The sequence below is a fragment of the Mycteria americana genome, unplaced genomic scaffold (genome assembly GCF_035582795.1).
Source record: "Mycteria americana isolate JAX WOST 10 ecotype Jacksonville Zoo and Gardens unplaced genomic scaffold, USCA_MyAme_1.0 Scaffold_79, whole genome shotgun sequence".
Lineage (NCBI taxonomy): Eukaryota > Metazoa > Chordata > Aves > Ciconiiformes > Ciconiidae > Mycteria > Mycteria americana.
The window spans coordinates 223,098-236,090 of record NW_027445664.1 but is presented as its reverse complement, the minus strand read 5'-3'; the positions used below and the strand labels follow the sequence as shown (position 1 = coordinate 236,090).

At 55.5% G+C, this 12,993-nt stretch overlaps 1 protein-coding gene across 1 annotated transcript; it reads left to right on the top strand.

The window, feature by feature from the left end:
* Nucleotides 1-2,958: 2,958 nt before the first annotated feature.
* LOC142404158 (C-type lectin domain family 2 member D-like) lies at nucleotides 2,959-5,272 on the top strand. Its single transcript, XM_075490611.1, has 5 exons — nucleotides 2,959-3,430; nucleotides 3,757-3,852; nucleotides 4,203-4,387; nucleotides 4,754-4,854; nucleotides 5,031-5,272. Exons 1-5 carry the CDS (start codon nucleotides 3,169-3,171, stop codon nucleotides 5,179-5,181), a joined length of 795 nt encoding a protein of 264 aa, XP_075346726.1. The 5' UTR covers nucleotides 2,959-3,168; the 3' UTR covers nucleotides 5,182-5,272.
* The last annotated feature ends 7,721 nt before the right edge of the window (nucleotides 5,273-12,993 follow it).

Here is a 12,993-nt window from a genome sequence, read left to right as displayed (position 1 = left end):
CCGTCACGGGCAAAACAGACTCAAATCAGGGAAATTAATATAATTCATTGCCAAGCAAATCAGAGTAGGGTAACGAGAAATAAAACCAAACCTTAAAACACCTGCCCCCCACCCCTCCCTTCTTCCAGGCTCAACTCCATGCCCCATTTCTCTGCCTCCTTCCCCCCAGCGCTGCAGGGGGACAGGGAATGGAGGTTGTGGTCAGTTCATCACACGTTGTCTCTGCTGCTCCTTCCTCCTCACACTCTTCCCCTGCTCCAGTATGGGCTCCCTCCCACAGGAGACAGTTCTCCGCGAACTTCTCCAACGTGGGTCCTTCCATGGGCTGCAGTTCTTCATGAACTGCTCCAGCATGGGTTCCCCGCAGGGTCACAAGTCCTGCCAGCAAACCCGTTCCAGCGTGGGCTCCTCTTTCCATGGGCCCACAGGTCCTGCCAGGAGCCCGCTCCAGCACAGGCTTCCCACGGGGTCACAGCCTCCTTCGGGCATCCACCTGCTCCGGCATGGGGTCCTCCACAGCCTGGAGGTGGATATCTGCTCCACCGTGGACCTCCATGGGCTGCAGGGGGAAAGCCTGCCTCACCACGGTCTTCACCACAGGCTGCAGGGTGGATATCACTCAGGACTTGTGACAAGAGGTCATCTTCCACACACTCCAGGCATTTCCCAGACCTGCTCGTCCCAGCAGTACGGCATTCCCAGCCAATGCCTGGGACGTTGAAGTCTCCCATAAGGCCAACGGTGACCAATCCACAGATTTCTCCTAATTCTCATTGGTGCTGTCACCCTGTCTGGGCGATGGGTAGTGGACACCCACTCTGCCATCTGCTTTGTCTTCCCCTAATCCTCACCCGCAGGCTCTCGACCATGTCATCCCCAACTGTAAGGCCTGTGTGGCCAAACCTCTCCCTTACATCCCTCGCCTGCCCTCCTGAAGAGTTGATGGCTCTCTGTCCCACCACTCCAGTCCTGGGACTCCTGCCACTAACCCACGACACCTCCATGACTAACACCAACACCAACGATTACTAATCCCCATAAAACATCGCAAAGCGACTGTTTTTCAGCATTCATTGCACCACATTGATGCCCACGTCCCCGGGCTCGGTCTTGCTGTAATCAATTATCCATGATGCCGGGAGGGTTTCAAGGAGGTGGCGGGGGGGCACATGCTGGCAGCATCGGGATTATCCAGGGCGATCCCTTATCTCCACGGGCAGCTCCAAGCTCCTGAGAAGCAACGTCTTTCTTTCCAGGTGCCGGCCCCTCCTTAATTTGCTTTATTTCATACCAAAATCTCCAGGAAAATTCCACTACCCCATTGCATCGCAGCGTATGGTGTGAAATAACGCGTATTAACCCAGTTAGTAGGCTTTTATACTCTACAGCTGACTGATACACTGGTGAGGCAAGGGGGCTTCCATCTCAAACCCCCCCCCCCAGCGCCCCTCGCTCCCCAAAAATGGGGGAAACGGCCTGAGGGAGCCGGGAGCGGGCATTGCCAGGGGCTGCTCGCCCCGCACGAGCAGGGAAACGGCCTGGAGCCATGGCAGCAGCCTCGGCTGCTGGCATTGGGGGTGTCCTGCACCCGCCCATGTCGGTGTGGGTGCAAAACGACCACGTTTCCGGCCAAACTAGAGCGCCTGGGCGGAAGGATAGGGCAGCACCGCGTCCCTTTACACACGCGCCGCCTCACGCGGAGGGGTTTACAAAGGGGCGTCGCCGCGATTGGCTGCCTGCCCCGCCACTCCTCGCTCTCGCGCGCTGATTGGGCAGAGCGGTGGGCGGGCCGCGCCAGGCCTCGAAAGGCGGCGGCCGCGAGTGTTTTCTGTCAGAGCAGCGCGGGGCCGTGAGGGGCTCGGGAGCGTCCGGATCCCGGCGGGGCAGCGGCAGCGCTCGGGGCGGGCCCCGGCGGAGGTAGGGAGCGGGCGGCGGGTGCGTGGGGGTCCGTGGTGAAGGGAGCCTGTCGGGCTGGCGCTGGCCGTGTGGTGGGGCCGGTGCGGGAGCGGCCGGTTGTGGCGTCCCCCTCGCCGCTGTGCCCTGGGCCGTGCCGGGCTTGGGAACGCTGTGAGGTGCCGGCGTGGCGGGAGCTGCTTGGCGCAGGTCCCGTCCCCCCCAGCGCCCCTGGGGTGAGTGGCGTGATCCCTTGCGGGGGCTCAGCCGGTGCTGGCCGTGTGCTGTGCCCGCAGGCGGCGGTTCCCGGGCGTTGGGCTTGTGGATCGTGTAGGAGAGGAGGGTCCCTGCGGAGGCTTTCCTTCAGCTCGCCGTCGTTCAGCTCGGCGGTGTGGGAGCTGCTGAGGGGCCCCAGCCGTACCCCCGTAGGCGTCGGTGTCTGTGATCACAGACTCACGGAGTGGTTGGGGTGGAAGGGGCGTTTCAAGCTGATTTAGTCCAGCCCCCCTGCCCCGGGCAGGGACTTCTTCAGCTAGAGCAGGTTCCTCAGAGCCCCGTCCCACCCGACCCTGAACGTTCTGTTGCTACGGGCCCTACTAAATGTTGTGGGTGCCCAGCTACCAGCTGGAGCTCTGCCAGCTGAGCAGACTCTGGGATGCCCAGGGGCTGCAGGAGAGCAGCCCTGCCCTCCTGTCCCCCCTTAACCCTGTGAGCTCATGCATTTGTAAAAGCCAGGCAAGACCAAACCTCGGTATCCTGTGTTCAGATGGGAGTGGGGCGCTTTGCAGCGACTTTGACTCGGTATCCTTGACATGTCTGGGCCTGTTAAGGATATGCTGAGCTTCTAGTCTGGGTGTCTGGGGGCCTCTGGGGTGCCTTGTCCTGCCAGGCGCACCCAGTTCCTGCCTTCCTCTGTGGCTACTGGCACTTCCTTCCTGTGTCCGCAGAGGTGGTTACGGGGATGCTCCCAGGCAGCGAGTGCCTTGCAGCCTGTCTGGCAAGGGTGTGTGCAGGGTGGTGGGGAGGGTGCTGGCTCTGCTGGGGGCTGCGGGCTGGTGCCTGAGCTCACTGACGTTGTGTTTGTCTCCCAGGGTGCTGGCTGGGTGCTGGGGACAGGCTGCAGCCTTACAGGGGCAGCACGGACAGGGCGGGGCTGTGCTGCCATCACCTTCCTGAGCGTGGGTGTCGCCGCAGGGCCACAGCTGATCTGCGGAAGCCAAGCGTGGCTGCATCCTGGTAACGGAACTAAACGTCCCGGTGTGCTGCGTTCTCATCATGTTCTCCGCAGTCTCCCAACACGATGGTACCAGCTGCTGTGGTAAAACTGGATCGAAGCCTGGCTTAAAAAAGGCTTTGCCAGCTGTTGCAATGCCTTGGGCGCAAGCCCTTGCTTATCACAGGCAAAATGATTCCACGTCTCTGTTTCCTGTGGGACAAGGGGAGGAGAACGGATTCTGCAATGACGATGGGAACATGCAGGAGCCCCTGGGTCCAGGGGTGCCTGGGGATAAAGCCGTAAGGACACGCAGAGTTCTGGGTGAGTGTAGAGCCAGCCCTGTGGCCTGTAGGGAGGGAACACTGTCCCTGTGGCGGTGTCACCCCACGAGGACTGGGGCTGGCAAGTGTGAGGCTTCTTCCAGCTGTCTGGAAAGGGCTTGTCTTCTGCTTGGTCCTCATTGGGTGGTCTGTAGCAGCCCCCCACCCCATCTCCATCTGTCGGCAGCTCTCCTGCTGCAGGCTGTCCCTTGGGGGGTCCCCCCTGTGTTCCCCAGGGAGCTTGTGTGGGGGGTGGCAGGGATGCCAAGGCTGTGCCTGCTCTGGGACAGTGCCATCCTCACTGTGAGTGGCTTTTTCCTTCTCCAGGCCAGTGCTGTGCACTCCATCCAGCATGGGCCCTGGTGCTGGCTGTGCTCGTGGTTCTGGTGCTGGCTTTGGCTGTGGCTCTTGCTGTAGTATCAGGTAAGGGAGGAGCAGCTGCCCTTGCAGATGCGGCCCCTTCCCCTCCAGGCTGGGGCAAGTGTGGGTGCATGAGGCCCAGGCTGGTGGGGGGAGCATGGTGGGGCCAGGCCCTCAGGCTGGCTGTGCTCCTGCCCTGTGCCAGGGGTCCTGGGGAGGAGCAGGGACACCCCCAGCCGTGCTGTGGGGCAGGCTGTTAAGCCCTGGGGTGTCTGCTCCCTGTAGGTCCCTGGCAGCAAATTGAGGATCCCTGTGGGGGGAGCCTGGGACTGTTTCCTTCCCTGCGCTATGGAGCTGTGTCCCCTGGTCCCTGTGGAGCGGAATCCTCTGACCTTCTCCCCTTCCCTTTCCAGCAGGAAGGTGTGAAGAGAATGCAGGTCTGCCTGTGGCTCAGGTGCTGCCGTGTCCCGACGACTGGGTTGGGTACCGCAATGTCTGCTACTACCTCTCAAAGGAGGAGGGGAGCTGGGAGTGGAGCCGCAAGCAGTGCTCCTTGCGTGGGTCCTCACTGGCTGTGCTCAAGAGGGACTGGGAAATGGTGAGTGAGGGGCTGTTGTGGCTGCGTGGGGGTGAAAGGGGGGGAGTCTGGGTTGGGGGCAGTAGCTGGGGTTGGTGCTGGGCAGGCAAGAGGTGCCTGTAGGGACAGAGATGCAGCTCTGCCCTGGGGCCTTGGAGGGAGGTGTGGGGTGCAGCGGGGAGCCCAGGCTATGTCTGCCCACCCGTGGTGCTCAGCTGGGCCCTGAGCAGAGCTCTGGCAGAGCAGAGCAACACTGTTGGGTGGGAGCTGCTGCCATCCCCTGGCCGGTGGCAGCGGTGCGGGGCTGGGGCTGCCTGCGAGGCCAGCAGGGACCAGCGTGGGGCTGGCAGCAGCTCCTGACTGTTGGCTTCTCTCTTTCCTCCCCAGGAGTTTCTCTTGCGTGTCAAGGGCAACATTGATTACTGGCTTGGGCTGCGGAGACAGGGCGAGCACTTGGAGTGGGTGGACGGCAGCAGCTTCAATGACACGTGAGTCCCATCGCGACCCGGTGCCGTGGGGTGACCGTCCTGCAGTGGGATGGGCAGGGGCCTGGTGGGCCATGTCTTGCTGGGACTGTCCCTTGCAGGCAGCCCTTGTCTCCTCAAGCACCAGGAGACAACCGCTAACCTGATGTTACCAGTGGTGTCTTTCCTTCTTGTTGCAGGATCCAGGTGCGGGGCCAAGAACCTTGTCTGTTCCTTAATGACCGTGACCTCAGGAGTTCAAGCTGCTCACAGAACCGGCCATATCTCTGCAGCAAGCCCCAAGCTCTGATGGGAACCAAGGGTTTGGTAGCGGGGGAGGAGCGGGGTTGACATTAGCCAACTGGCCAAAGCTGAGCCCATCAGTGATGGTGGTAGCGCCTCTGGGATCACATATTTAAGAAGGGGAGGAAAAAAACTGCTGTGCAACAGTGGCTGGGAGAGAGACACCAAGAGAGAGGCAACTCTGCAGACACCAAGAGAGAGGCAACTCTGCAGACACCAAGAGAGAGGCAACTCTGCAGACACCAAGGCCAGTGGAGAAGGAGGCCAGGAGGTGCTCCAGGCGCCAGAGCAGAGATTCCCCTGCAGCCTGTGCTGAAGACCATGGTGAGGCAGGCTGTCTTGGAGAGCCATGGCACCAGGCCATGGCTCTCCAAGTGCCAACCATGTGCCAACTCAGTGCCAACCATGGCACTGAGAAGAAGCTCTTGTGCTCTCCACCTGGCAGCCCATGGAGAGCCATGGGTGGAGCAGATGATACCCACCTGCAGCCCCTGGAGGACCTCCTGCCGGAGGAGGTGGGTGCACCCTGAAGGACCCATGGTGGACAATTTTGCAGAGGACCCCATGCTGGAGCAGAGGAAGAGTGTGAGGAGGAGGAAGGAGGAGGAGTGGAGACAACATGTGATGGACTGACTGCAACCCCCATTCCCCTCCCCCTGTGCCGCTGGGGGGGAGGAGGTAGAGAAATTGGGTGTGAAAGTGAGCCCAGGAAGAAGGGAGGGGTGGGGGCAAGGGCTTTTAAGGTTTGGTTTCATTTCTTGTTACCCTGCTGTGATTTGATTGGCAATAAAGTACATTAATTTCCCTGAGTGGAGTCTTTTTTGCCAGTGGAGGTAGTTAGAGTGATGATAGAGCAGCTGGGTGGGCACCTGGTGGCCAGCAAAGTTCAACCCACCACAGCCACCCAGAAGGGTGCTGAGATGGTCTCCTCCTCTGAGGCCACGCAGAGAGGTGCTGGCCAGATGGTCTTGTGCTGTGAGGCCACAGAGCTGTGCACTGAGAAGAAGGCTTCCTGTTCTGGTGCAACACCGGTGGTCGCTGAGGTCTCTGGACTGGCACCACACAAATGGGCACTGAGAAGAAGCTCTTGTGCTCTGAGGCCATGCAGATGGACACTGAGAAGGTCTCCTGCTCTGAGGTGATCCAGTCCCTGAGAAGAAGCTCTTGTTCTCTGAGGCCATGCAGCTGGGCCCTTAGAAAGTCTCCTCCTCTGGTGCAACATAGTCACTGAGGTCTCTTGCACTGGCACCATGCAAATGGGCACTGAGAAGCTCTCCTATTCTGAGGCCATGCAGCTGGGTGCTGAGAAGAAGCTCTTGTGCTCTCAGGCCATGCACATGGACACTGAGGAGGTCTCCTGCTCTGGTGCCAAGGAGACGTGCACTGACAAGAAGCTCTTGTGCTCTGAGGCCATGCAGATGGGCCCTGAGAAAGTCTCTTCCTCTGGTGCAACACAGTCAATGAGGTCTCTTGCACTGGCACCATGCAAATGGGCACTGAGAAGCTCTCCTATTCTGAGGCCATGCAGCTGGGTGCTGAGAAGAAGCTCTTGTGCTCTCAGGCCATGCACATGGACACTGAGGAGGTCTCCTGCTCTGGTGCCAAGGAGACGTGCACTGACAAGAAGCTCTTGTGCTCTGAGGCCATGCAGATGGGCCCTGAGAAAGTCTCTTCCTCTGGTGCAACACAGTCAATGAGGTCTCTTGCACTGGCACCATGCAAATGGGCACTGAGAAGCTCTCCTGCTCTTAGGCCATGTAGGTGAGTGCTGAGAAATGAGAAGAGACTACTTGGCAGGGGCCTCCAGTGATCATCTCATCCAGCTGCCTGACTGCTTCAGGGCTGCCCACAAGTGTATTAAGGGCCTTGTCCAAATGCCTCTCAAACCCTGCCAGGCTGGGGGCATCAACCGCCTCTCCAGGAAGCCTCTTGGTAAAGAACTGCTTCCTCATGTCCAGTCTGAACCTCCCCTGGTGCAGCTTTGAACCATTCCCAGGCATCCTGTCCCTGGGATCCCAGGGAGAAGAGATCAGCACCTCCCTGTCTGCATCCCCTCCTCAGGTGGCCCCTCAGCCTCCTCCTCTCCAAACTAGGCAAGCCCAAAGTCCTCAGCTGCTGCTCAGAGGACATGCCTTCCAGCCCTGGCACCAGCTTGGTTGCCCTCCTCTGGAGGAGTTCAGGGCCCTTCAGGTCCTTTTCAAATGGTGGGGCCTGGCAGTGCACACAGTGCTGCAGGAGCAGCTGCGCTGATGCTGAATCCAGTGGGACAATGCCCTCTCTTGACCAGCTGATGATGCCATGTTTGATGCACCAGGACCAGGGATGGGGACACCCCAGGATGCAGTTTGCCCTCCTGGCTGCCAGGACACACTGCTGACTCCTGTTGAGCCTGCTGCTGACCAGCACGCCCGTAAACTCAACCGTTTCATGATCCCTGTGGCCAAGACAGCCACCGACCCTGACGTCTCCAACAAGGCCTTCTCCCTTCACACAGAACAAGTCTTGAGGGACATCTCTCCTAGTTGGGTCACTGAGTGCTTGTGACAAGAAGTCCTCTTCCACAGACTCCAGGCATTTCCCAGACCTGCTTGTCCCAGCAGTATGGCATTCCCAGCTGATGCCTGGGACGTTGAAGTCTCCGTAAGGCCAAGGGCGACCGATCCAGAGGTCTCTCCTAATTGCCCGTGGAATAACTCATCGGTGCTGTCACCCTGGCTGGGTGATGGGCAGCGGACACCCACTGTGCCCTCTGCTTTGCCTTCCATCTCCCTAATGCTTCTGAGTGGTGCAGCTGACACGCCAGAAGGATGGGATGTCATCCAGAGGCACCTGGACAAGCTGGAGAAGTGGGCCTGTGTGAACTTCATGAGGTTCCACAAGGCCAAGTGCAGGGTCCTACACCTGGGTCGGGACATTCCTTGCTTTCAATACAGGCTGGGGGATGATGTGATTGAGAGCAGCCCTGCGGAAAAGGACTTGGGGGTACTGATGGACGAAAAGCTGGACATGAGCCAGGAACGTGCGCTCGCAGCCCAGAAGGCCAACTGTATCCTGGGCTGCATCCAAAGAAGCGTGGCCAGCAGGTCGAGGGAGGGGATTCTGCCCCTCTACTCTGCTCTGGTGAGACCCCACCTGGAGTACTGCATCCAGTTCTGGAGCCCTCAGGACAAGAAGGACATGGAGGTGTTGGAGCGGGTCCAGAGGAGGGCCATGAAAATGATGCGAGGGATGGAGCACCTCTCCTACGAGGACAGACTGACAGAGTTGGGGTTGTTCAGCCTGGAGAAGAGAAGGCTGTGGGGAGACCTTCTAGCAGCCTTCCAGTACTTCAAGGGGGCCTATAGGAAAGACGGGGACAGACATTTTAGCAGGGCCTGTTGTGACAGGACAAGCAGCAATGGTTTTAAACTAAGGGCGGGCAGATTTGACTGGATTTAAGAAAGAAATTTTTTACAATGAGGGTGGTGAGGCCATGGAACAGGTTGCCCAGAGAGGTAGTGGAGGCCCCATGCCTGGAAACATTCAAGGTCACATTGGATGGGGCTCTGAGCAACCTGATCTAGTTGAAGATGTCCCTGCTCTTGCAGGGGCCTTGGACTAGATGGTCCCTTCCAATCCAAAGCATTCTCCGATTCTATGATAAGCCTCACCCAGAGGCTCTCGACCACGTCATCCCCAGCTATAAGGGCTGTGCGGCCAAACCTCTCTCTTCTATGCAGTGCAACTCCTCCACCTCACCTGCCCTGCCTACCCCTCCTGAAGAGCTGATGGCCCTCCATCCCAGCAGTCCAGGCATGTCTCCTGCTCTGAGACCTTGCAAAGGGGCACTGAGAAGGTAGTCACCTGCTCTGAGGCCACGCAGACAGGCCTTGAGAAGGTCTCCGACTCTGAGGCCACGCAGACGGGTGCTGAGAAGGTATGTCTGCTATTGTTGTCTCACAAACGGAGTTCGTTACCCGGTGTGCAACACCCAATACGTGCACGGAGCCGAGATACCGATTTATTTCTGGTTTTGTGCAAGACCGGATACTAGGTGGTAGCTCCACAAAATGACAGAGGCAGAGGTAGGAGCCAGGGTAGCAACCCTGGGTCTATCCCCGTTGCAAGTCATGTTACATGCAGTCAGTTACATCTACCAAAGGAAACTGCCTGGAAAGCACAATTTTCTTTATTGACTGCAAAGCAACAGGAGAATATCAACATCCCAGAGGAAATCCTGGACGCTGTCATACCTACAGTATGGGCAACCAAGAGACCGGGAAGAGCAAAAAATGCTGTACCGGTAAAACTTGAATTGAAACCCAGAGCACAACCGGTAAGAAAAAGACAAGATCCTATTAAGTTGGAAGCTAGAATAGGTTTGGAACCATTGATAAATGCCTTTATTCAGTGTGGACTATTAAGAGAATGCCAGTCTGAATATAATACTCCAATTTTGCCTGTCAGGAAGCCCCAAAGACAGGAGTATCGGTTGGTAGAGGATTTCAGAGAAATTAACTGGATTACAGCTGATGTGCATCTGGTAGTTCCAAATCCATACACTCTGTTATCATCAATACCTGAGAATAATGTTTATTTTACAGTACTGGGTTTGAAGGATGCTTTCTTTTGTGTACCTCTGGAAGAGGAAAGTCAGGAATTGTTTGCGTTCGAAGGGGAAAGTCCAGCCACCGGAAGAAAAGTCCACCTCTGCTGGACCGTGCTACCCCAGGGATGTAAGAATAGCCCTACCTCGTTCGGTAACGTACTAGCTAAAGAACTGGAAGACTGGCAAGGTGAGCATCCTTCTCTTACTTTACTACAGTATGTAGATGATATACTCATAGGGACCGCCTCGGAACAAGAATGCAAAAGAGCCACCATCAATCTGTTAAATTTTTTGGGATACAGAGTATCACAAAAGAAAGCTCAGATTGGGCAAAACACCTGTGGAATACCCAGGTTTTGAAGTTTCACAGGGCAAAAGACCTGTTAATACATCAGCACAGAAGGCGGAGATGGTTGCCGGAAACAGAGCGCTGGAATTGTCTGAAAATAGGAGAGTAAACGTGTATTCGGACTCAAAATACGCCTTTGGAGTGGGACATGCCCGTGGAGCCGTATGGAAAGAAAGAGGACTGTTACCTTCCCAAGGAACTCCAATTCAACATGGAAAGGCAATTTTAGAGGTATTACAGGCCGTTCTCGAGCCAAAGGAGGCGTCTGTAATACACTGTAAAGCCCATGAGAAAGGACAAACAGATATCCTTAGTGGAAATCGAAAAGCTGACGAGACAGCACAAAGGGCAGCTTTGACAGATTCTAAGGTGGGGGCTTTAATTCCGACTGGAAGAATTTTACTGGAGCCCCCAACATGTTCAGAAAAGGACAATCAATTAGCAAAACTTCTACGCTGTGCCAAAACCCAGGATGGATGGCGGACAAGTGATACTGGACAAATAATAGTCACTGCCCCACTACTGAGGGAATTAATAAAGAGGACTCATCAAGAAACCCATATGGGAGCAGATGCAGTAAAAGCAGACATCAGACGATATGCCATAGGACCAAGGATGCAAAAATTAGCTCATGCTATTGTAAAGCAGTGCTCGATATGTTCCAAGAACAACCCAAAGATACAGAGGAGACCTCCTCCGGGACCGGTGAAAGGGGGACAAACTCCAGGGGAGTACTGGCAAACAGATTTCTCTGAGTTACCTAGGTGTAATCAAATTAAATACTTATTGATATTGGTAGGTACCTTTTAGGGACGGCCAGAAGCTTTCCCATGCCGAACCAACAAAGCTAGAGAGGTAGTCAGAGTACTGTTGAAAGAAAGAATCCCTAGATTCGGCATCCCTGAAGGAGTGGCCTCACATAATGGGCCCCGTTTTATTGCTAAAATTGTACAAGAGGTTGCTAAGTTTTTACAGTTTGATTGGAATTTCCAGACCGCTTGGAGACTGCAGTCCGGCGGGAAAGTAGAGCGGATGAATCAAACTTTAAAGGGACAAATTTCAAAATTATGCCAGGAAAGCCAAATGAAATGGATAGAAGGTCTACCTATAGCATTGCTAAGAATCAGGATTACCCCTAGAGTTAGGGAAGGGGTTAGTCCTTTTGAAATTCTGTATGGTAAACTGTATCCTGCGAATAAATTAACAGGCAGGAGTGATCAAACGCATGTCAGTGGAGACCAAATACTGACTGAATACCTGCTGTCGTTGGGGCGTACTTTGTCTTCCCTTCACAGGTACCTGAATGAGAGAACACCCGTTCCACTAGACGCTCCAGTACATTCCTTTCAACAGGGAGACCAAGTCTACGTCCGAACCTGGAAAGACGAACCTTTGAAAGAACGTTGGAAGGGACCATATTTGGTATTGCTAATTACTGCCACAGCTATGAAAGTAAAAGGAATAGATTCTGGGATTCACTACACACGGGTGAAAACCTCCCCTCCGGAAGAGCGGACATCGAGAGAAACAGCACCGTTGAAATTGAAGCTGACTCGGAATTAAATGAACTGCACTTGGACTGAGATAGAATCCATAGCCCATATAGGTTGTGTTCAAAGGGAATTATTGTTGTATTTTCTTATAATATTAGGAACAATAACATTATTATCATATCTTTGCATGTCTAGCTGTGTTACTACAATGCACCTGCAAGTGCTGCTTAGCATTAGCTAAGCAATCTGAGGAGAAAGTGAGACTTATCTAAGGACTGTTCTTAGGTAGTCTCAAAGAGGGGAATTGTAGTCAATCAGGAGCTGGTGGAAGGCCAGGACTTAGGGAAAGTTGATAGGGGGGATTCTGACCGGAACGTGGACCGTCTAATCAAAATTATTGTCCTTGGGAAGTGAAACACATCCTGGAGCAATAGGTAAGCGAATTAAGATGTTTTGGGAACAATCTGAAGCTACTAGCAGAAGTGTGATAAGAAGCCCCCTCACGTGAACTATCCTCATACTAAACGTCCCTCCCCTTGAGCTGGAGAGCCCGGCCCAAGCAGAGACCCCTCACCTTTGGGCATGCGCAGAATATTAAAGTAGTACTGTAGCTTTAAGAATAAGACGAGAAAATGTAGACCGATAGAAAGCTGCTTTGTGTAATTACTTATGCATACGTATAACTAGACTGTATAAACCTTGTACCTGCATGAACGAGCGGTGTGCTAGCTTTGTGGAGCTCCCACCCAGCACCCGGGCTGGCGCAAAACTTGACATAAACTGGTATCTCGGCTCTGTGTGCGTATCGGGTGTTGCACTCCGGGTAATGAACTCCGTTTGTGAGACAACAGCAGTGTCTGCCGGGGCGCAGATCTCCCCAGGGGACACCAGCTCGTGCAGTCGTCCCTGCTCCAGCACGGCCACCCGCTGCGCCCACGTGGCCAGGGCCACCTGCCCCGTCACCAGCAGCACCGCACGCCCGGCCCCACTGGCTCCGAAGATCTCCTGCTCCACCTGTGGTGGGTGGCATCGTCAGTGGGGACCCGCCCGGGTGTGGGGACCCAGGGGACATGGGGAGTTGGGACCATGGGGACATGGGGACCATGGACATGCCGGGGTCCTGGCGTGTTAAACCACAACATCCCCACATATCCCCCACAGCTGGGGACGTGGTGGGAACATGTGGGGATGTTGTGGGTTCAGCCGGCAGGCAGCTAACCCCCACAGCTGTTGGTGACTCGCCCCAACTAGCGGGACAGGGGAGAGAATCGGGGAAAAGCGCAAAATTCATGGCTGGAGGTAAAGACAGTTTAACAGGACAGAAAAGGAAGGGAAAAGTATAATAATAATAATAATAATAATAATAATAATAATAATGCTAAAAGAATATACAAAAGCAGTGATGCACAATGAAATCCAAACCACAGCAG

Bases quoted from the DNA above. Each gene is read 5' to 3' on its own strand.
- LOC142404158 (XM_075490611.1), top strand. From the start codon at position 3,169: ATGTTCTCCGCAGTCTCCCAACACGATGGTACCAGCTGCTGTGGTAAA. The intron at 4,388-4,753 runs GTGAGTGAGGGG...TTTCCTCCCCAG, and splicing joins TCAAGAGGGACTGGGAAATG to GAGTTTCTCTTGCGTGTCAA. The intron at 4,855-5,030 runs GTGAGTCCCATC...TTCTTGTTGCAG, and splicing joins GGCAGCAGCTTCAATGACAC to GATCCAGGTGCGGGGCCAAG.